The sequence below is a fragment of the Manacus vitellinus genome, unplaced genomic scaffold, assembly GCF_001715985.3.
Source record: "Manacus vitellinus isolate BGI_N305 unplaced genomic scaffold, ASM171598v3 scaffold_0_pilon, whole genome shotgun sequence".
Taxonomy (NCBI): domain Eukaryota; kingdom Metazoa; phylum Chordata; class Aves; order Passeriformes; family Pipridae; genus Manacus; species Manacus vitellinus.
In genome coordinates this window covers 41608125-41632847 of record NW_021938789.1, presented here as the reverse complement: position 1 = coordinate 41632847, position 24723 = coordinate 41608125, and the positions used below count along the sequence as shown (strand labels likewise).

The 24723-nt window shown below is 38.9% G+C and overlaps 1 protein-coding gene across 1 annotated transcript in view; it reads left to right on the top strand.

Annotated features, from left to right (window-relative positions):
* Positions 1-9743: 9743 nt before the first annotated feature.
* ENPEP (glutamyl aminopeptidase) overlaps positions 9744-24723 on the top strand; it is a 34321-nt gene continuing 19341 nt past the window's right edge. Inside the window, exons 1-5 of the mRNA XM_018082437.2 lie at positions 9744-10541; positions 15453-15594; positions 18138-18269; positions 22330-22450; positions 24562-24716. Of these exons, the coding sequence (XP_017937926.1) occupies positions 9910-10541; positions 15453-15594; positions 18138-18269; positions 22330-22450; positions 24562-24716 (1182 nt within the window). The 5' untranslated portion in view covers positions 9744-9909. The remainder of the gene's footprint in view (positions 10542-15452; positions 15595-18137; positions 18270-22329; positions 22451-24561; positions 24717-24723) is intronic.

Here is a 24723-nt window from a genome sequence, read left to right as displayed (position 1 = left end):
TATAATTCTGGTGTTTTGGTTTTGTGGTTTGTTTGGTTTGGTATTTTTTAGTTATTCAATTTTTTTCTGGAGATTCAGCATTAAATTAGATGCTTGAGTTCACTAGGAAGCACGTGAAAAACTGGGCTGCTTGTTAAAATGTTTCATGTGAATCTGGGTGCCTCAGCTGAGTGTGTGCCAAAATATTGCCACAGGACGGTAGGGAACAGCTTGTGCAGCAAGTTAAACTATAGTGAGTCTGTCCGAAGATAAGGCTCTGAACTCTTCTTTCCAGTACTAATGTGCAGCTTTCTCTTAGAGGAGGATAAGTAAGAAAACCAAGTAGAAAAAGGCCTATTTCTGTAATTAGAACATTTAGGGGGTTTCACCTGGTAGGTAAAACAGCACTGTTAAAATGTTCCATATAATCAGAAGCAATTTGGATATCTGTCCTGGACTGGGACAATTGACAATCAGAAAAGTAAGAAGGAAGGACTGCGGGATGGAAATAGATTTCAGTGTCCTTTTACATTAACAACTTTGTTACAAAGACAGTATCGTTTTGAGTCACTCCATAACTTGTGATTAGCTTTAGTTCCTTTTCCCATTTTTTCCCTCCTACAGTCCATATCTGAATAGTTGAACATCTCCATCAATAACAGAAGTATTACAGACCAAACTACATGGAAGGAAGAGGGTAGCAAAGCTTTAAAAAAAACAGATGACCCTCCAGCTGGAGTAGACAGCCTCAGATCTTGTACAGAGGTGCCCTTATATCATAGTCAACTTGATGTACAAATTTTTACATTACCTTAAGAAAATTATTAAATTTCTGGCTCTGAGATAGCTTTTTGTTGACATGTATCCCTTTAGGAATGTGTTGTCCTCCAAAAAATTGTTATTTCCATTATAAAAGTCACGTTGAACTTAAAGGTACGAGAAGGAGTTCAATACATTGCACTTTGTTTTGTTGTTATCCTAAGTATATGATTCAGAAACAACTTTCTAATCTTGGAAAAGTAAGGTATGACTATTGTAAAACTATGCTGAGCAGTTTGTCCTTTGACTTTTTAATCTTTACGCTAACTCATCAGAATTGAAAAACATTGTTGACTGCACCATGGATATGAGTTCTGGTAATTCAGTTGGCAATTGCTTTGTCTGAGAGTTCAAGAAGTGCTCTTCTCTACTGAGCAGATATTTTAATGGAATTATTTAATTTAAAAGAACTTCATTTAAAGTCGTGTCATTATGAGAAGGAAGATGACAGAATGAGAGCTTGTCATGTAATATGAATTACACGTAGTGCGAATTACACATAATACAAATTACATGTGTTGGATTGCAAACAATCAAGATGAATAGCATAATGGTCCTATCACTTAATTTCATACTCCCCTTCCACTTTTTAGTGACCAACTTTTTTCTTGCATTCAATACTGGTAGATACAGTCTCTGGGCAAGGATCAAGCCTCTACTCTGTCTAAAACCATCAGGCTGCTCTCGAATGTATGTATACAAATAGAAAAAAAGTTCTGTGAGGAAGAAGCATCAAACACCCTATGTCTGAACACAGCCCTCAGATGCAGTAATAAATGTAGGCCTGCACTTCTTGGTCTCTCTGCAATGGATAGAAGTGGTATTATTGACTTCAGAAGGAACCAGAAATAGCCTGAGAACAGCATATACAAGTTGTTGTGTCTGTTTCTAAAAGACACCAGGATACAGGCTGAAAAGAATGTCTTTTATATTCATATATATCAAGGATATATATCACAGATGTATATCTGTGGCTTGTATTGCCAGAAGTTCTTGGAATAAAGTTCTTTTTAGTAAAGAAAGTTTCCTGTTAAAGTCTATCATTGAGGTTTAGGGAAAAGGAAAATAAAAAAGTGAATTAAATTGAGAAAGGAAAGAAGGCTCTGCAGGAAATACCTGGCTGTACAGTATCCCATCCTGTAGCTTATCCTGTAAAACATCTGTACTTAAACTTCTCCAGGCATAGCAGAGGCAGTGATCCTACAAAATTAAAAGTGAATTGGTGCATAAGATTCAATCTCATTTGACATCTGATTATCAGTGGAGAAGGTTTTGAACAAGGAGTTAAAACCTTGAACTTGATCCAGATAGCCCAAGATGCTATTTGATTATTTCCCTAACTGTAAGCTTCTTTGGCTCCATTTGGTGTTGGATATAAAGGATGTGACTCATTTGGTTTTAGAAGGAAGATGAAATATTGCTTTGATCATCTGTAAGGTCTGAAATTCCTGTGTTTCTTTGATTTTGCCTACGCTGCTTTTTTTTCAGTGCTAAATTTTGCTGTTTATTTATGTCCTTGGTAACCTGTACTGCTGCACACAAGCTCAAAATAACATATTATATACCTGAAGAATAAAGATGTCCTCATCCTTGTGTGGAAACACCTATTATTTTGGTTGCTGCTGGTCATAATAAAAATTAATTTAGATATGAGGACTGACTATGGGCCAAAAAATCCTACTCCCAGATCAGCTTGGGCTTGCTAAAATAGGAAAAAATATTTTATAGTATTATCTCTGTGTGAAAACATTTGGCTGATTCTTGCTCTGAAGGACTGCTTTCTCCTTTAAAAGCAGGGGGTAGTTCGGAGGTCAAAAATGAAAATTAAGTATTAGTCATCCAGTGACGGTGTCTGCTCAGCATTCAGTGAAGGACGTGAATCCCAAATAACATTAAATAAATATTGCTCATTTCAGAGCCCTCTTCCTAATGCAACACCTCTTTCAGGCAAACTTGCTAACTGGTACTCCAGTGTATATACCTTGCCACCCCTGACACACACACCTGTTTATGAAAGTGTGTGCAGTGAGCAATTTAGGAACTTGCCTGGGAATCAGTCCACTCCTCTCTGTCTATCTCCTGCTCTACCCAACCACTGCAGCACCTGCTGGCAGAGGGTGTGGGGAGGTAAGGACTGATGAAAGCAGAGCTAGTCCTCAAAAGAGACACATGTTGCATGAAGGGTAAAACAGATGAAGTAAATGTGGTGGAATTCCCAAAGACATAGCTTGTTCTATTCCTGTTTTGCAGCCAAAGAGATTCAATTGGGAGAGTGGAAGGGAAGGAAGACAGACCTATAATTTTTGATTTTCATTCATTCCCCAATCTCTTGATTAATTTTGAAATGTTTTAATATAACTACAATCCTGTTTGCAAAGGAGGGGAAAGAGGATTTTTTATATATATGTAATAGTAAATGAAAGAGTTTATGCAACTGCAATTGTTTTTGTTTTTTCATCTTCATCACCCTGGTCAAGAAAATTAAAAAGATAACAGACTTGGAAGTAACCTAAATACACATTGACAGAAAATTGCCCTGAGATTTCGTCTCTAATTGAGCAAAAATATTTAACTGTTGTATCCTCTTCCATTAACTTGGTTTCATTTAAGAGACTTTTTTAGTGCTGGAAATCACACCAACAATTATTTTTCTGTGACTTGGAATGATTTCTGATTCACCTTCAACAGCAAAGGACCACAAGAATTTATACAGCAGAACAGATCAGAAATCTTCTTGGTCCACTGTTTTGCATCTCAATGGCTTGCATTAGATGCTTCATGAACAGAATCAATGGCCTCTCACTATGAATGAAATATATGTGAAACTAAGATGAAAGGTTTTTTAATCTGTGCCAAATTTATTGCCTTTGAAAGTCCAGTGAGTTTCCTTGGTATTACATTATGACATAGGCAAACTATCTTAACCTAAACTAGTCATTATTTTTACTCTGTAATCATATGCTATTGCTCTTTTTTCAGATTCTCAAGCACTTTACTATTGACTCCTGTGAAATTGCTCCCAGTACACACAATTTTAAGAGTGCGAGATCCGGTGTCTTAATCTCTTTTAGTGATTAAAAGGATGATTGATCCTACCATTCTGTTTGCCTTGCTAGTTAGTTTGATGACCTTTTTATTTCCACTGCATCTTTTTGAGTAGTATGAGAAACCCAAATTTTGCTGTAAGTGAAAACATCAACTGAAAATGCTGTTTTCCACAGTAATCTCCATTACCTGCTCAATGAAGGTAGTATCATGCTTGGATGATGTACTGTCTGCTGCATGTTGAGCAGACACCATTACTGGACTGACTAATGATTCATTTTCACTCGCTTGGCTTCTGAACTTCCCCCTGCTTCTAAAGCAGAGAGCAAATACAAATAAGCCTGCCCTGAAAGTTAAGTTTCAGGTAGGTGCTAGTTAAGGTAGGAAGGAAATTTTACACCTCTTCTCCATCAAAATGCCTTTCTTCTTGTGCTCTGCTATCTAGACATAGAAATGGATCAATATAACTGCATACCAAATGACACAGCAGTGCTCAAGGGCAGAGGTGGCACCTCAGGGAACTGCAACTCATATCAGATAGATTAAAAGTTGTGCCCTGAGTTGCAAGTGGAGAGAGGAGGTCCTGTAAGATATCACCCTTGCTCACAAAACAAAGTGAAGAGAGTGGAAAGCAAGTTTTTTCATTTTAAGAGGATAAAATGCGTCCCAAAGTTCACCAAGGAATTTCATGTGGAATTTCTCAACTGCAGTATTTGGTTTTCCTGTGGGCCAGCTGGTGTTCCAACATATCCTGGAAGTTACACTGTAAGAACTTGTTGCTTTTCTTACTTTCATTGAGGAAGTTGTTAAATATGATTTGTGCTGAGTGAGTTTGAAAGAAGTGTCTGTATAAGTAAAATTGTATTTGGTCAATACAGTAGAACTCTCATCAGGCATGTTTTTAAAGACAAAAGGGAAATTTCACACTGGAAGCTGAAGAGTGCAGAGCCATAAACTGTAACTATTTTAATGACCTCTGTTGACAAGAAAAAGGATATGAAAACATAAAATAATAAAGCATGATAGAACTGGAAAGTTGGAACTCTGTTCACCAGGATTCAGACTATTCTGGTTTTTTATTAAAGGTTAATGATTAGAATGAAAGAACACAAGTATCTTGATAGCACTGCAGTGGAAGATGAAATGATATGATTGATATGATATGATATGACATCAAACCATATTATCATGATTAAGCTGCAAAGGAACTTCTTACAAGGGCCTGTAGGGATAGGGCAAGTGGTAATGGTTTTAAACTGACAGGATAGGTTTAGATTAGATATTAAGAAGAAGTTCTTCACTATGAGGGTGGTAAGACATGCCCTATCCCTGGAACTGTTCAAAGCCAGGTTGTAAGGGCCTTTGAGCAACCTGGTCTGTTATGTCCCTTATCATAACAAGAGGGTTGTGACTAGATTATCCTTCCAACTCAAACCATTTTATAATTTTATTATAAGAGTTCATTTGATTTGATATATGATATCATATCATATCATGGACATGATATAACACAGTAAAACAAATGAATACAGTTTGTCTTGCTTTGTTTACATAAATAGTACAAGAGATGACATTCACATTTCAAAGTACAGAATCTACATCCAGGAACTTGAAACAGGAAAAAAAGGAAAGAAATAATGCCTCTACTACAGGTAACTCACAATACTTCTTTGAGATCAGGCTTTGAGGTAACTCCCTTCAGCCTCGACCCTAGTGATAAATAAAACATCTAGCACTGACCTGCTGGGAACACAGCAGAACCCACAGTAAGTGGTGGGACTGCACTGCACTTCTACTAGTGTGTTACAGACGGAGCTTGTCAGTCTGCAGCAGGAAATAACACAGTCCTCCCAAGGCACTGCAGCCAACGGTATCCCACAGCTGAGTCCAGATTTTAAAGATCTAAATGGGTAAACAATTATGACTGAAGAAGTCCTGACTGTCTTTCTCAAATCGGTTCAAAACATTTGCACTTCCAAAAAAGACAAACCCAAAATAACTTCTTTTGGAGAAAAAAACTGTCATAGAAAAGATTGTGAGTGGAACAAGTACCACTGAAAGTCAGTAATTACTAAGACTTGTGAACTCCAGGGGATTAATGATTCCTAGAGGATGATCAAAGCCAAAAGACGGAGACAAAATCAGTCATTACAGACATAGGAAAACACTGGACAAGGGAATTTGTTCTGACACTGTTCATTTGTGACCTGGTGGAACAACAGCCTAACCAGTTTCCTGTTTCTCAAATTAATGTCCTAAAGATTTTTTTTTTTTCAGGGAGCCACAAGGGAGAAATCTGCAAGTGCAGCTCTGCCAGAAAGCAGTCACTACAATGGATTGCTTCATGCCTTCTTTTTTTCATTTCTTGCAATGAAAAATCTAGCAAGGAGTGTTATTTTAGCATAAAGAGAGACAAATTCCTCCTGATGGAGGCAGAGGGAATCCATTTATTATCCCTAGGTCTTGTTGCAAGGGCAGCTCAGAGAGTAGAAGGGAATCAGATGTCCTCAGATTCTGCTGCCCTCATGTTGCCTTAAAGTCCCTGGGCACAGCTAGACAAAGACCTCCTTGGCATAAGCTTGGTAAGTGTTTCATGTTATTCCAAAGATGACTTGGCTCATAGGAGTTTCATTTGTTGTGAGTTGCAGCAGAGTTTTTTCTTTTCTTCTCTCTCTCTTTTTTTTTAATATACTTCATTTATTTTCATGTCTTTGATGCTTTCCAGAGCAGCTCTTTTCTCATTGTCATCTTCAATTGAGGATATCCTGGGAGTATGTGACATCTTCCTGCATGCCTAGAGCAGGCCTTTGCTAATGTTGATCCTGGCTGCAGAAATTTTATTCTGTTTTGCATACTTAAAGTTGGAATTATATCAGAGTTGGAAATTATATCAGAAATGAATGACTGACAATTTGTGAATAAAAATTAGGATTCATCACACTCCTGGTTGTTATCTGAAAGGATACCTGTATTGCTTCTACAGGCATGTACATGTCCCCACCAGCAATGTCATGACAGAGCGGGGTGACTCCACACCCCCCCTCCTTTTTAGTTAGCTGAAGGGGAAGGGTTAAGCCAGTATGGTAACTTGGTGCAGACTGAAAACTAAATCCTAACTTCAGATGAAATTTGCTTCAGTTAAAAATCAACACCAAACAAATAATATCAGGTGTTATCATTGGCCAGATGACTGCTAGAAGTGTTTAAATCTCTTTTCAGTTTTCGAAATCAAACTAAAGCAATCTAAACCTGTCCAAGCTTGGCCAGCACTTGCCTGCAGTCACGGTTGTGGTTTGTGCTGGAGCAGCTTGGGGTGGGCTTTTTTCCGTTTCCCTTCCTTCTGGAGATTCATCATCTTATTCTTGAGGGGAAAGGGAAACAAAGTATCTATATCTTGTTGATGAAGGCCATGGTGCTGTCTTCTCTGGAGAGGTAGATCCTGTTCCCTGCCCCTTTCTGCCTGGAGAGGGCCAAGCAGAGAGAACACTGGCATTGCGTTTGGGAGCTCTGCCCTCCTTCATTGCTCCTGTGTAGAGGAAGTAATAGTTTGATGCCTGCTTGCCCTTGGACATATATATTGGGTCATTGGCAGCTGGGCCGCTTCTTAGCACTGCTTAGCACTGACTCCATTAGTGTCAGCTAGCAACAAAGCACATTTCTGATTTGGGAGAAGTAAGTCTGCTCATAGCTACCACTGTTAGAAATATACCTAGTTTTGGCTGCAACTAGGTTTGAACTTTGGTTATACAGAGGTCAATGCTAAAGCTTGTGCACACTACTCCCTTGACTGACACTTTGTAATGGATTTTTCTGCTAGTGTTGTTTTCGAGGCTTAGGATAAGAAATACATAGATATTTGCTTTTAGGACCAGCTCATCTACATATGTTTTCTAGATCTTCCTGAAGGAAGTAATTGTTACCGATGAAAAAATCTGCAAGTCTTTCAAAACTACAGTAAATAACCCGCTCTTCAGTCTCTCAACTGAAACAGCATTTTTCATCTTCAGGTTAAAAATGTTACAGAAAAGCTCATGGCTAAGAAGAGTGCAAATGGAAGTGATGCAAAAAGCATGTCTGAAATCAAGACATATTTACTGTCTCATCACTTATGGTCTGTGCTGGCTAAAGATGTCCTATTTAAAATCTATTGTAGCTCTTTTTCCTTGTCCTGTCCAATCGGAACAAAAGAAAAGATGAAGTGGTTTTTAATGTTAAGACCATGATTTTCAGTGCTGGCTCTGTTGCTAGAAGTTGAATTCTTACCCAATCCATTAAAGGGCACTGGTTTCCCATGTCATATCTAGTTTTGATCACAGCAGAGAAATGGGAAACAATAAAAACAGACGTAATGTGAAACAGATTTTTAGCTTTCTGCTTGATTTTTTTTTTACATTAGTTTCTCACTTTTGAAAATATCTGAGTAAGAGTTAACTTGATGCTCTGCAAAAAAACTCCAAAACTTTTCTTTTCTCAGTTCCTGTAGGAAATCCTTGCCTTTAAAACAAGATGCTATATAAATAACAGTGTGCTGGAAGAATGCTGATGCAAACTGGGTGACTTAAGTTCCCTGTGGTGGCTGACAATATTTCAAAGTGAGACTTATGAGAAGATCTAAACAGACTGGGTGAAGTCTTTTCTAGAAAACTTCCTTCCCCGATTCAGTGCATCTCACTCGGAGTATGCGTTAACTAATTCTAAGGCCTAAGTTAAACCATCCAGGTGAAACTTCATCTATCTCAAAAAAAAAAAAATATTAAAAATGTCAAGACTAATTAGTCAGAGTTGTAACTAATGTAAAGGGTGATAATAATCTGTCTCCTTATAAACCAAAACAGGAGGCGTGAAGCCAAACTGATGTGCCTGATTAAAAATCTACTCAAGTGGGCTACATAAGTGGAGTAAAAGGGTTGAGTGATCCAGGGACTAAGGTTTATATTCTATACTATCTTCCTTTAGCCCAGTAACAACAAGGCCAAGACTACTGCTGTGCTCAGTTTCATACTGCATTAGCAACATCTTGCTTGCAGGCTTAGTAAGGCCTTACTTACAATAAGTTCCCTCGAGCAGAATCAGGCTCTATTCACTTAATTTGTTTCAATGAAGTGCCACATTGTGATGACAAGCAATAAACGCTAAATTAGATCCTCAGTGCTCAAATCATATAATAGCATATTTAGAAGTGTCCCTCACAGCAAGGGTTCACAGGCAGCACTGTAATTGTGCTGACCCACAAAGCAATGCTATCTGAGGCTACCAGCTTGCATGCATGGTTATGATCAATCTCCTGGAAAACTGGCCCTATGAGGGGAAGAGGAATTAGACATCTTTTAAAATTTGAAGTCAGTGATCAAAATTTATCATTCCACTGTGCATTCATCTGTCCGTGACTGCCTTGAATTACTTGGCAAAGGTAAATGAGCCTAGAAAAGAGGGGAAACAATTGAAAGATGTATGTGATTTTTCCTGGATTTTTGAGAGTTTGGAGATGTCATTTCACAACATATAGGGTGGAAGTTCAAGGAAATCTTTATTAATAAGAGGGAAAAAAAAACCAACCCAAACCTCAAAACCCTAAACAAGACATAGCAGAGAAAAAAAGGAAGAGGTAGTGGTGAAGGTTGAGGATTTGGAGCAGTTACACCTCTATCTGCAAACTCTTTCTGAAAGCTGCTGACAGAGCTTTGGCATCTGATCATGTCCTGACTGCTGATTAACATAGCACTGTTTTATATTTAACTCAGGCCAGAACAGGAGGGGCTGGGGGTGGGGTTGCACTGCTTATAAGGGTAGCACGGCAGGAACAATGTTCTTCTGTGTCAGTTCCCTCCTTCTCTCAGCCCAGCTGCACTTCTTTTGATCACTAACATTTCCTCCAAGAGCATGTTGTCTTTAATTAATTGAGTGTCTCGTGGAAAGCGAGGTGCAGGAGACAGGCAGAGAACAGCTATAGCTACACAATTAAAATACAAACCAAGACTGCTGAGTTTACTGAATGCAAGTGTTGGAGTGACTAATAACCTTTTTTGTAGTTAATGTTTTGCTCTGAAAGCGGACCCAGGAGCAGAGATGGAGGGCATGAATTTTGAGGATGAGAAGTCCAAGAGGTACTGCATGAAGACAAAGCATGTGGCTATCATCTGTGGTGTTGTGGTTATTGTAGGTCTTGCCGTGGGGCTTGGTGTGGGACTGAGCAGACCTAAATCTCAGAAAACTCCAGAGGGAACAGATCGACCAACAACAGATCAACCAACAACAGATCAGCCTCGTCCTCCAGTGGATTTGGGATCCTGTCCTCCCAAAGATGAGACTGGAGAGTGGACAGAATTTAGGCTGCCCACTTATGTCAAACCTGTCCACTACGATCTGGAAATCAAGCCTGAAATGGAGGCAGACATTTACAGTGGGACAGTCAATATTTCTATTATTTTGGAAAAACCTACCAGCTCCCTGTGGCTTCACCTGCGAGAGACCAAGATTACAGAAATGCCCACACTCCAGAAATCTTCAGGACAGCAGATTGCTCTGAATGATTGCTTTGCATACGACCCACAGGAATACATAGTGATGAAGGCAGCAGCAGAGCTCTCTGTCACTGATGAAAGTGATCCCTATGTGCTCACCCTGAAGTTTCAAGGCTGGCTGAATGGTTCGCTGGTTGGGTTTTATAGGACCACCTATACTGAGAACGGAGAGATCAAGTAAAGCAGTTTTTCTTTTATTTATTAAACTTTCTTTATTTCTACTTGTTCAGGCCTGCTCTATTCCTGTTTCAGCTTTTCAGTCTTGCTTCTCACCAATTTGCTGACATTTCTGGGCTGTTCTTTAGTTTTCTCATTCCCCTAAGGAAGATCCTGTATTCAAAACCCTTTGGCTGCTGACTAGTGAATCTGGGCTGGAGAGACAAGGGTTTGTTATTATTTTTCTGAAAAACCTTTTCAAATTCTACTGGTCCCAGATTACCTTTGAACTTTATGAATTGCTCTGTCGGAGAGCTGAAAGGATTGAGGCCTGTTTTTATCTCTGTAGTACAATAAATAGCATACAACTATTACCACCCTCTTCCTGTCACTCCCCAAGGTAACAGTTTTGGTGTAAAATACTCTTCTGATATGTTTCCTGATATGATGCCTCAGTGATGTTGTAAGCCTGAGGAATATTCAAACCAGAACTTCTCTGTCCCTCCTGCAGATGGTTTAAATTATATAGGAAAATCCAAACAATTAAGGTTATATTTGACTTGGGTTTTTTGTGCTCCATCTCTTCCTTATTAATATATCAATAGTTATTGAAAGCCTCTGCCAGTTCAGCTAACCCATTCCATTTGCCAGATTTGCACTACAGTGAAAGCTTGAAAAAGCCATTGCCCACCATTCAAAGGCTTTTCTTCACAGTTAATGTATGGAGAGGACACTCATCCATTTTCCAATATTTACATTTCTGAAGTGACTCATTCCAGCCTTTACAGCCAAAAGATAAACTTAGCTAGACTTTTACAAGGCCCTGTAGCAGGAACGTGAAGACAAGCACCGATGTGTTGTCATGTCACTTGTTTGCCCTCCTGGGACAATGGTGTCATGAGTGAGAATCACATCAGTTCCATTCAACCACTGACAGAAAATGCCAGGAGTAGCAGCAGTGACTGGCACTGACACCAGCAAATCCAAGAGGCAGAGGATAAAGCAAGCATTGATTTTTCCTAGTTAAACACAGTTATCTGATCTGTGAAGAATCTATGTAGTGAACAGCTTGAACACCAGACGGCTCTTTCTCCCTTCTTTTCCTCCGTCTCTGACCTCAGTATTGCTCTGACTTGAAAGGTGCTTTGATTTTATACTTTGAGTATCTGACATCTCCACAACAGTTTTAAAGTGCAACCTCTTATGATACATCCGAGTTGAGGTATGTTACTTCCTTTTTATTGGTGAAGGGTACCTAGATATTAAAGTAATAGCTCCAGACCTGTCACAATACCAGAACAGCTGGACCAGAATACAGGTCTCCTGAGTTGCAGAGCACAAGAGGTGAGTGCCCTTCCCTCAGATCCAGACAGTAGAGGTAGACAAGGGCCAAGCATCTGATGTCAGGAGAAAAGGAGAACTTCAAAAACTGAAGAAAATATGAAATGTGGGCTCACTTTGACTGTTGCTACTTCTTGGCTGGAAGCTACAGTTGCAGGGATGATCCTAGCCAGCAGTCTGAAAACTCTCAGTACAGAAAGGAACTTGAGCATGGGAGTTTGTTTGTTAGACCTGAGAAGGGCTTTAATAAGAATGAGTGAATGGTGACTTCTGAAATGTTTTGCATGTAGTTGAGTTTGGGCAGATTGTTTGTGGGGGTGGAATAGGTGATGTACATCATAGTGATAAGTACGGCTTTGAAATTAAAACAACCACCAGCCAAGCTGCTGCTCTGTGGCATGAGGGGAAGTGATAGGATGGAGTGAGAAAGGATGACAAGAGAAAGGTTTTATTATTTAGTAAAACTGCATTTTCCCCCTGGCTTTCCATTCAGAGCAATGCTGAATGGAATTGGCTTTTTTGTCTTTGCCTGAGGTAGACATCACTCTTGAAAAATTTTGACCCAAATAGTTCCATTCTTATCATGTTGCAAGTAAATAAAAATCAGATTAGGTAAGAACAATGATCAAGTCTATTAATAGGGAGTGTTAAATTGAAGAGGGCTGAGGTGAAAATGCAATCCAACATGTAATTAACCTACTCAACCTTCCCTTCTGTGCAGTGTTAGAAGCAATAGGACCTTTTGAGAGAATTAAGAACAACTGGAAAGTCAGCTCCCAGAACTGAGCTGCTCCCCAGCTATCTATCTGTGAAGGCAAAAGTTTGCCAAAACATTTCTATAATGCCTTTTGTTTACAAACTGGGCACATATCCAGGCTCTGCTGCTGCTTACATTCAAATCTCCCACTACATTTTGTGGAAAACAGGTAGACATGTGCTGAACATGCCTATAAGTCTGGGATCCTTGAGAGGCTTAGGAGAAGAACACCTCATTTGGGAATCCTGTTAAGACAGATCACACAATTCCCATCAGGGCAAAGGTGCTTTTGGACATACCCTAAAGCAGATCTTGAGATACTTTGGAACACAACTATTTAAATTGATGTGCACATGCAGGTAGGGAACAGGAAAGCAGAAACTTTAAGAATGTAGGTTTTGGACATAGACCTGCCTAGATTGTCCTGTGGGTTCCTGAATCCAGCAGTAAGCACATAAGTCCTTTGGTGAAACTATTCCTTGTGTATTCCATTTCCCCATTGATGAAAAGTGAATAACAGTTCTTCCTTATTTTGCATGACGCAGTGAGCATAACTACATCACAACTGTGTTATTTTCAGATATTAGGGAAAGAAGTATAAGAAGAGTCCTTGCCTGGTGTAATGGGTTATTTCAACTCACTAATTTCTTACAAGAAATGTGCTAAAGCCCTCTTGTATTTTATCCTTAATATTACAAATAATACAAATGTCACAGCAGCTGGCTTGGATTTTGCACAACTATTAGTGATAAGGTATGGCTTCCCTTTTATAGGAATTCTGTTTTCTATAAGAAAAGAACAAGAGGTCTGGCACATGGCTAACAGGGACACTTGCATTTAGGATTTTGTTAAATAGTGAAAGACAAAATTTTTAGTGTACGGAAGTAACACTCCTAGTTTTCTTCCTCAAGGAGAAAGTTTCCTCAGAAGAAACAATGAATCTGAATTTTAGGAAAGACTAAGAGAAAAATGCTTTAAATGGCTTAAGGGGAAGAGAGGTTTTTCACTAACGCCGTGTACTTTGTGGGGGGGTGGGGAGGAAAATCCATCATGGTTCTTAAATGCATCACTATTTTATTTTGAGAACAGCTGGATGCAGTCTCAGTCACATTTTCACTTCTTATTAGGTATGATTTACAACTGTCACCTCTAGTTCACATTTAAAGATCTGGACATCAACAGCAAGTAGAAGAGCAGAAGCCACCAAAGACTGAAGAAAATCTTAGCTAAAAACTACATTATGAAACTTGAAAGGAAATGACAACATTTTGAGTTTCTGATGCCACTTTTATGCATGCCATAGTCTGGAGCTGTCATTGTCTAGCCTATAGAAAAAGCAGCGCTAAGGTTTTGCACTTGTAATGTCTGTATGCCTCTACAAGCATATGAGGATAGATGGATTATCATCTCATAAATCAACAGAGATATCACAGTGTTATCAGTCTGTAGGAACAAGACATAAATGTGTCAAAATATATAGCCAATTTTTTAAGCAATAGCTGTGAAGCATTGCCCTGGAGGCTTGGAGTTAATTTAATTGTGAAATAGCTTTCAAATCCTGCAGAAATAGAGAGTGAAAGCAAACAATGCACCAAGCAAAAGAAACTCTATTGAGTCTGAAATTATGTTAAGGTGAATGTTCATTATGCTTTCTGCCCATGAACTTTTGAGTTACTATTCCAAAGAACATGAATGGAGGGAACCCAGATATATTACCTCCATCAGACTGGTAAATGACTCTTGCTGCTACAAGTTCCTAATGACCAGTTTAGCATTTAACCGTCACAGGGAAATGCCAAGGGCAACAGAAACATTGAAAAATTGATTGTCAAGTGAGCTTGTAGGATTGCTGCAGATTTGTAATTTATGGTGTACACTTTTAATTACTTTTTGGAAAGAAAAACTACCTTAATATAGTTGGAGCAGCTGTAGAAGTGCTGTCAGAAAATGCTCGACATTCCAGATTAATTGAAGAAGCATCTGTGATCCCTTTCACCATCAATCACTTGAGAACACACCCTGCCACTGTATGGTTCGTTAATGGGAAAGCCCAATGTCACTGCAAGAAGCAAGCACATGATATGAACATTCACAACCTTCACCTTATGTTTTTATGTGACCCCTACTGTTCAGCACTTCCAGCTGTTTTTGCACAGCTGAGATGGCTTTCTAAACCCCCAATACAGCTTGCATAGCATCAGTTATATACTAGGATATTCATCTGAACTTTCCATGCTTTCTCCAGCAGTTTCACTAATGGAGTCAGGGAAGCATAACAGCACCAACAGAAAGCTGTATGTGGTAAATGCAAAAAAAGAAACACATAGGCAGGATGAGATTTTAGTGGCATTTACACAATTTCAAAGTGGTGTCTCAGGATATGTTCAAAACTCTGATCCCAAGATATGCTGTAGTGGGTAAATAATGCATGGAGTGACTTGATTTCCTTTCAGGTGATATCATCAGTATTTTATTTTAGGTGTATTTTCAGTGGAAAAGCTCATTAGGAAGGTAAGCAAAATTTTTACCATCCATGAGGGGTCATGCCTATCTTACTGCCTGGCTCCTAAAAATATTTGATGATAAGCAATTTGCTTTAGCTTTTGCTCTGAAACCTAGAGGATGCTGATGACAGACTTTGATTTATGTTACATATACCTATGTGATGTCAGCTTGTGCATTTCTGCTGTCACTTGGTTTTATGAATGGGCAAGTACACACAAATACTTGTAGTTGAATTTAGTTTGTGAAATTGCTAAAAAAAATGTTTAGAAATTACAGACAAGATTTCAAAGCTCTATAATGAAGACTTGCCAATGTGTTGTTTGTCTAAGGAGCATTGCAGCTACTGATCATGAGCCAACAGATGCACGGAAGTCATTTCCCTGCTTTGACGAGCCAAACAAAAAGGCAACTTACAACATATCTATCATCCATCAAGATACATATCAAGCACTTTCAAACATGCCTGTACAGGTATGTATTTCCCAGCTCTGCTGCCTAAGTGAAATGGTTCTATAAAGCCACTGGAATAGTAGTGTGGATTGCAAGGTCCTTGCGTGTTCACAGACTCTAGCACCTGGACACTGTAAAACTAATGGTTAATAAATATTCCATAGAACAGGACTAGTTGGTTGTTAGGACTCATGGTGGTCCGCCAGGACACAACATGGCAATACAAAATCAAATCCAAAGCAGAAATGAAATGTATTTCTGTCTTTAGCTAGCTGATCCTGTATTCAGATATTCTAGGTGAGTGTCCTCTAGTAACTATAAATAGATAATGGCAGGGTCTTCAGCCAAACTGGGTGGACTCTGAGAAGGAATACTCTGGAAGACAGCTTATTCCTAGGTGGAAAGCCTAAAATAATCACTAAAACTAAATAAGGTCCAAAGCAAGGGTCTGCTGATCACAATCTAATGGCAAAGAATCCTTCTAGCAAGGAAGTCTAGGATTATTATTTTTAATAATACAGGATCTGAAATCCCATCTGTCAATTCATGGGTGTGGGCACTTGTCATTCCATCATGTCTATAATTTCATAAATAATCCATTTCTGGACCAAGTGTGTCAAATTCCAAGTTTTGTATGAAATTCAACAGCATCAATTATCTACCTCTGGGCTTTCTGGAAGAAGATTGAATGGCTTTCAGATAAGAGACTTTCTAATGAATAGTTCAGCTGAATGTGTAGTCCATTGTGTAATTTCTAATAATATGTTCTGTAGTGGGAGATGAAGTGCCAAGTTAAAAAAAAAAAAAAAAAAAAAAAAAAAGAAAGAAAAAAAGAAAAAAGCCTCTAGGCTTTTGGCATTTTCATCTTCCCAAATTGCTCCCCCACCCAGAAAACAAAGGTCTACTTTACTGTGTACTGTTTTATTTAGAGTCCCCTAAACTTTTTCCCCTAGCAATGCAGTGGAGAAAACTATTACCATTCTAGTACAGATGCCTTCTATACCCTCTGCAAATTTAAAGATCTGACCCATTGTTATTAAAGATATTTCTGTGATACCTAAAAGAGACCAAGCACTTTGATGAATAACACATGAAAGGAGAGTGCTGTACCTTTCCTCACAGACCTCAGATAAGGGAGGGTACCAGCAAGGAAGGTAAGGGGATAAGACTAGATAGTATGAAGATTTAGTGGGTTTTGAGATTTACTTTACACCTTGACATGTGGCCCTTGCCTCTAGAATGGACATACAAAAATAAGCTTTTTAAAGGCTAGCTACAGCTTCTTAATTAATTTACTAAAAAACAAGTACAGATAAGAAAATGCAGATTATGCTGAGTTCATACTCAAGTTTGATGGAGGGATTATAGTAGGGCACTGTTATATCTGATATGTTCACAAGGTGAGTAGCTCTGGTCTTAGTAGTGAAAGATCTTTGGGAAACATCCTTTCAACAGATGGAAATGTAGTAGTTTGTAAATGCAAGGCATGTTGTGTGTTACGTGTCTTGTAGCAGTTTTCATGATGTGGAGCTATATAATCAGCATGGCAAAATCAGATCAGCAAAACTGAAACTTGTGCATTTCATTTGCATTTTTCACTGGATTTGATTTTTTAAAAAAATTTTTTCCGCTTAAGTCCTGAGTTTGTTGAAAGAAAAAGAGATATTAAGATAAGTCAAATAATGTAAAAGTAGACTGTGAATATCTCTGTCGAAAGTGGGTTATGAATATCTGTGAAAAGGGTTTTTTCTCATGGAATCATATTACCTGTAACATTCACTGTCTGAGCTTTATTTGTATTGTGTTTATAACAAAAAAATCTCATGAAGTATTGTATCTCTAGGAAGCTAATGTCTTTTATATTCTTTTTGCTTTTTTCCTCTTTAAGTTAGTCATCCAGTCAGAAGCACAAAAGATTATCAGACAATAGCACAAAATGAGTAACAGAAATAAATATTTATGGGATAAATCACATACAACAGGACGAAAGTTTGGTCATATGGTTCATTTGAGAGTTAAGGACATTTGGGAAAATCAAGAAAGCACTACATTTTATGTAAACTGAAGCAACCCACCAGTTAACAGTGTTCATTTATATTTGAATGAATTCAGGATAGATTCATTACATTGGTCTTTATCCCAAGTAGCGTCTCTACAATGCCTGACTCATCCATGATGCATATATTTAAAAGAGGAGAGAATTCAGTCTCTTCTCTGATCTGTCCAAAGTGATATTATTTTATGCAAGCATTGCAAGAACAAAACACAGTAGCATACACTGGAAAAATTCCTGTGCATGTGAATGATTTCAAATCTCTGATGAAAATTACAATTAAGTAAACTTACTTAGTGCAGAAAAACAAAGTCCCACTTCATGTAGGGCAGTATCGCAGAAGAATCCATGTCTGTTCTCATGCCTTCAGCAATGAGATGTCAGAAGCGGTGAACCTGAAGAGGTGGTTTATCATTCCTGTGTAGTTGCAGCCTTCATATAAATATTGTACCCTCTTCTGCATGTGTTTGCAATTCCAAAAATCAAACTGATTATTTTTCCATTTCTGCAGCAAACTGTACAACTCGGCGACGGCTGGAATCGAACAACTTTTGAGAAGTCAGTTCCCATGAGCACTTACTTGGTATGCTTTGCAGTGCACCAGTTTTCCTATGAAGAGAGAATATCCCGTAGTGGAAAACCTGTAAGTCCTGCTGCAACCTGAACATGCTTCAGATGACAGATGTACCTTGATTTGCATTTAAAACAAAAAAATCTCAATTTATAAAAACAGGAACATATTTTTCCATTTCCCATAGCCTACTATATGCAGCCTATTTTATCAGATTAGGTGTTCACAGTGGTCCCTCTGACCTTAACTACATATAGTGTTTTGCAGTCCTTCCCTGTCTCCCATCTTTGTGAGATCTCAGTCAGTACCTCCCATATGGGCACACAGGTGAGGAAGAAGCACTATTTCTCTAACCTTGTCCCTGACTTGAAGCTCAGTGTCTGAAGGATTGTACAAGTCAAGGGGTGCAGGAGAGTCACAGGCCATGGATACAAATACCTTATAGTTTTCTGTGGGTTAAAAGATATGAATCCATGCATTTGATATTATCACAGCCATGGAGACATAGAACTACAGTGCTATGTGCCATTATGTGTTGGCCTTAATATTCTTTATTTTACAACAGCTGCTACAGGTAACTACCCAGTGTAAGTTCTTTACAAATAAGTATAGAAGTGATAGTGTCTGCCTAAAGAGCTAGCTATTTGGTAGATGCCCTAATGAAGTGCATGGGTTTGAATCTGAATCCATAAAGTTAAAATAGCTCCTTTATTTAGATGCAGTAGGCAGTCCCATCCAGTTCTTGCTTAGATTCAAATCTCCTGAAGGTACAGCTGATTAGAGATAAAGAAATAACAAGACACTACATTGATTCACAAACTGGAATCCTAAATATAATTTGCCCCTCAACATAAACTCCTCATTTAGCCTAAACCTAGACTGGGATGCTCAACCTGCTGTAAATTAGTTATTGGATTAGATTTTTTCTTCATCTGACACAGAGGATGATCCCAGGGCTGTATGCTATTGCTGCTTCCCCTTCCTTTCCCCCTATGTGAAATGTGGTCTTGTGGTTCACCTGAGCCAGCAGTGCTTCCCTCCTTTTCTGGAGATAGTGACACAAATGGACAAGGAATCTATAACAAAGCCCCAGCTGGGCCACCATTAACCTAGCAAGTTAGCTCTTCCTGAGTTTCCCTATCCAAAAAAGCTCAGCAAATCCTTGCCTACTTAGGATTGTTCACTGATGTGAAAATCTGTCTTGTAGAAATCTCCAAGGTTCAGATTCAGTTCTTAGCAAAGACTTCCCGGCATAGTGCTGTGCTGAGACCTCTCTCCTCTGTGCCCTAACTATTATCATGCTGTATGCTTGTATTGTTTCTTGACAGATAGCTAAGGTTAAATTACACTTCGACAAGCAAATGGAGCTTGGTTTGAGATAGAGATGTAATATGCTTAGTTCCCTGCTGTTTGGCTAAATAATTTGCAAAACAGGAGCACATTTTTAAGCCACCCAGTCACACAATTTTGTTTACCAGTTGCTCTTCAACGCAGCTGATCCACTTACTATCAGGGACAGGACTTTAACTATTTGGCCTCAATAGGTGTTCTCTAGAGTTTAGTTATTTTAAGAAGCAGAATTTGTGTAGCTTTTTGTGCAGAAAATAATGTGGTAGGTTAAAGAAAAGAAGTGTTTTACACTATTTTCTAGTTGCAAAAGTTAGTATTCTCTGCTTGTCCATACCACACTCCAGAGTACGGCTCTGAGGTCAATATTTGTTTTTTTTCCCCAAGCAAAACAGTAAAGCCCACAATGTTCCCGACTGGTTGTAGCTTTTCTAAATAGAAGGGAGTGCTCACTGAAACATGGTAATTAAAGCGTGTGTGTGTAGAAGCAGGGGTATTCGTGTCAGTACAGAGGTTGCCTGAAGAAACATCTTCTAATTCAGGCCTCGGTTACTACATATTTTATTAATGTTGCTCACTAAACAATGTTTGAGGACTTGCCTGCACTAGAAAACTTGGGGTTTAAGCGAGGTTAATATCACAACTGTTTCCTTTCTCTTAACATGGACATAGTTTTACCAATAAAAAGTACATGTGTAAGATTGTTTTTAATAAAGGGAATCATAAGCTCTATCAAGAAAAATTACCTTTTACCTAGGAAAACCAGACTATCTTTAGAGTTTTAAATTAGATATTTAGAAAGTCATTCTTCTAACCTTTCCAAGATGTCCAAGAACTTTGAAGCCCAGCTGAACAATGAGGAATTTAGATTCACCAGCAGCTGAAAACAAAATTCCATAGTTTGCTGTGTCAATTTATAGCAACAGAAAAGTCCAACAAAAAAGTATCATTGTGATCCTTAAATTGCTTTCATAAACAACAGCAAGAACATACAGCTCATGGTAAATTATTTAAATGGTAAATTATTTAAAAACTCTGCTGTTCACTCTGAAAGCTCTAATGAAGACATTAATGGAATCAGTGGTGGGAAATGTGCCTATAGCTGGAAACAGTGCTCCTGAGCTGATTACCTGTCAGGTACCAAATGTCTGGTTTGGAAAATCACAGAGGAGGTTATACAAATAAACCCAGACTCAGTTCTAGTGCATGCTGAAGGTTTTGGAAACCATTAATATGGATCAGCTAGGGGACTGAAGGCTGCTAAATAGGGTAAAGACCTTACAGAAGTGGAAATTGCAAATTGTAAATTGAAATTGCAAACTGACCCTGGGGGAAATCCTCTGCCTAGAATGGATTCCCAATTGAATCCCATAAGCTTTTTTTGGTTTTGTTTTTTTTTCATTCCAGCTTTATTTCTGACCACTTTGCCACCCTCCCCTCTCATTGGAGGAAATGTAATTTCATGGTATTGAAATCAATGTGCAGTCAGGCTCCAAGAGAGCTCTTAAAATAGACCACCTCCTTTGCTCAGCTTGGGCCCTAAATGCCTGGCTGTAAGACAGCACTGAGGAGTAAACAAGCCACACCGACATAGCCAGATGAATGTGGCCCATTCATAAGAGTCACAGAGCTGGCAAAATGAGATGGATCGTTTTTCCTAAAACCAGAAACTTCGCTCCATATAGAGATCTCTTACTTTCCACAGTGGAAATATTTAGGGCCAGTGAAGAGAATAGCCTAGAGCTCCTGCAAGCTTTGGGACAAAGAGATTGAGGGAAAGACCCTCAAGAAATTCCGTAATTCTGAATTCAAACTTTGTCTTCAAAATGTGGAGGTAACATCCCGAAAGGTTTTTTCAAGCTGTAGGTAGGCCTCCTCATCATGGATATGGGTGCCATAAGGTCTCTAGTTCTACAGAGTTTGAGGTTTTCTATTGCTTGACAGCAATAGCCAAAGTAGTCCCAGGCACCAAGCCTCAGGGATTGAAAGGTCAACATACAACACACCATTTTTTTGCATTCAGATATGCAAGAGGAGAACAGAAATGGTCGCTCATCACACACAGGGCTACCAAACATGCCAGTTTTCCTGGATTTGCCTGTTGGGAAAAGAAAGAGCTGATTTTTGGCTATGTTCTCCTGGGGCACAGCAACTCAGCGAGCACCACAGCTGTGACTGGGGGGCTGTATGGCCCAAGGTCCTGCATGGACCAGAATCTGGGAAGAATGACAGGTCTGGTAAACACACTATCTTCAGAGGATTTGAGATCTTCAAACATACAAGGCCAAGAGGAAACTGTGATGCTAGTAGGTAGAAAAGATAGGAAGAAGTTGAAGAAAATAAGGTGGTATGGGTTTCAGACACATTTCAATACAAATGTGCTTCTAAAGATTGGTCTGATGGGATCGGTGAAGATGAATTAACTGCTCAGAAAAAGTGGATCCCTTTTTACTGTGCTTGCCCAGGTTTCCTTCTGGAGAAAACCAGCCTTTGGGGGAGTAGGGGTTGGTATGCATCCAGGCCCTGCTCCAAGCTAGGCCACTCTGAGCTTCTGGACATGAGTCTTGACAGTTTTACAATTTAGGTATACTGTGGAAAGCGTGCACAGATTATGTTGGCTTGGTCTCTCTTCTGTACAACATTTGAAAAACTGTTGAATAAACGTGTTAGGGAACAGAATTCAGAAAACCTCCTGTGTTATAGGTATGTACTCTAAATGCCTTTTCAATTGACACCTTCTGGCTTCTTTTAACTGAAAGCTGCTCTAATTGTCTCTATTTTACAGCTGAGAGTTTATGCCCAGCCACAGCAACTACACACGGCACAATATGCAGCAAATGTAACAAAAGTTGTATTTGACTTCTTTGAAGAGTACTTTAATTTGAGCTATTCTCTTCCAAAACTAGGTAATTATTAATATTTATATTTTTCATTCTGTTAATTCAGTGTCATGGTTATGTTGCTCCTACAGGTCTCTGTGCTTTTAGTGGAAAACAGCATGAAAGCATTTGGTTGCTAACTGCTTATATTATGTCAGGATATTTTAAAACTGTAGCAATGTAGTCCAAGATGCTCCTAAATGTCACGATGGAAGAGTTGCTCAGTTTACTGAACTGAAGCACTGGTCTTGGCATGGTTATTTTAAAGTGTCTTGTGGAAAGACAGGGCAAGCATTGGTGTCATCAGCAAAGGAACATCATGAGTTAAAACAGAGCCAGAAATTTCATAAAAATATGTACCACTTCCATGGGAACTTCTGGACAAAACTCAGCTGTGAGATAAGTGAAGATGTAAACTGCCAGAGAGTATGTCATATTATTTATTAACCTTAGTGCAAAGTGGGTGTGTATCAACCTCTTAGAAAGATGAATGTGGTCCAGCATTTAATTTGTAGCTTCTACTGCTGGGCTAAATAAAGACCCAGAAATAAACAAGACCAGGCACACTCTCAAATTTTGCCCATGGTTACAAAATAAGCAGAGAGAAAGTAGTGCATTTGGGCATCCTTTAGCTTGGAATATCTGGAGTATGGATCTGATTTGTGCAATTTGAACTAATAAAGTTGGGAATGTAATCAGCATTTTGGAAATGCCCCTTCCTAAGACCTTCAAAGAGGTAATTTAGTTAGGTTCATGAACTTAAAAGGATGGAAAAATACTAACTGCAAAAAAGTCAAGCGAATGTAATGAGGAAAAAAAATACCCAAAACTTTGAAGACAAGTAATAGTGCTATGCAAACTTTTTATTGGCCACTCGTGTTGTACCTATCAGGCTAACCTATATTACTTTAACAAAAGATTTTTACCTCTTCCTTTCAAAACATTATGAGTTTACTGTAAATATCTTTTTGCATTTCAATGACAACTGAATAGGGAAACCAGTACAATGTATTGCTCTTTCACACACTGGTCCCCAGTAATTATGGGAACTATATCTCACCTATGCTTCATATTCAAACTTTCATTTCCATGAAAGCCTGATGACTTTGCCAGGCAACATATGTATAAGGGCCTGTCTGCACTACAGGGTGGACTGGTATCCCCAAGTCAGCAGTATCAGAAGTATCAGAAGATAGATACCTTTGTACTGTTTTCCTCAGTGTCTATTTGTTGGATCACAAATCTTGACTTACCATGCCATTTGCTCATTATTAGAAGTCATCTGGGTCAAAATTGATGAATCAAATATGTTTCTGCATAATGTTTTATTTAAAAATTGTGTTTCACATTGATTTATGGCTTCTGGCATTGCCAGTCTCCTTGTGATCCTCATTTTGACTACCACTGAAGCCCTTGCCAGACTATCAGCTTTGACTGTGTAATCAAGTTGTTTAATTTATAGTAATTCCTATCTTCTCTTATGGTGGGGTGAGAGTTGTTCATTCTATTCAGTTTTAAATTCATATGTACTTTTTCACCAACCCACATAGAAAGGTTCTGGTCATCACTTGTAGAAGAAAATACCAGTCCAGTTGAGTCTGCAATTCTCATTTAAATCGCTATTGATTACTGACCATAAATGAGTGACCCCTACAAATTACCAGGCGTAGAAACAGATGCTGTTCACAACATGGGGGATTTACTTCAGTTAAAATGTCAATAAATACTTTTAATACAAGAATGTGACAAACAATGTCCTGCCTCATTATGCTACAAATAGTTTTAGGAGGTTTACTGCCTACAGCACATCCCCAGACACTAGTATGATTTCTAGAGCCAAAAGTAAGTAATGAGTGATGCACACGTTCACAGAAGTTGGCATAGCATCACCTCACAGGACAGATCCTCAGCTAGGGCAACTGATCTCAGCTCTATGAATCTCAGCAGAGCCAGGGCACTTGCTATCAGCTCCTGTAGGCCAGTTCCCTGCTTCTGAAACACAGACTGTAGCCTGCAGTCCATAGTAGTAAGCCAGAATCAGAAATGGTAAGCAACACAGGCTGTAAATACACAGAGAGAGGACGAGCTACATGGCTTAAGGGTACAGTGGTAATCATGTTATCTTTCTTTCAATGCAGATAAAATAGCTATTCCAGATTTTGGGACGGGTGCTATGGAGAACTGGGGGCTGATCACATACAGAGAAACAAACCTGCTGTATGATCCTGAGGAGTCAGCCTCTTCCAACCAACAGAGAGTAGCTGCTGTGATAGCCCATGAGCTCGTTCATCAGGTACATT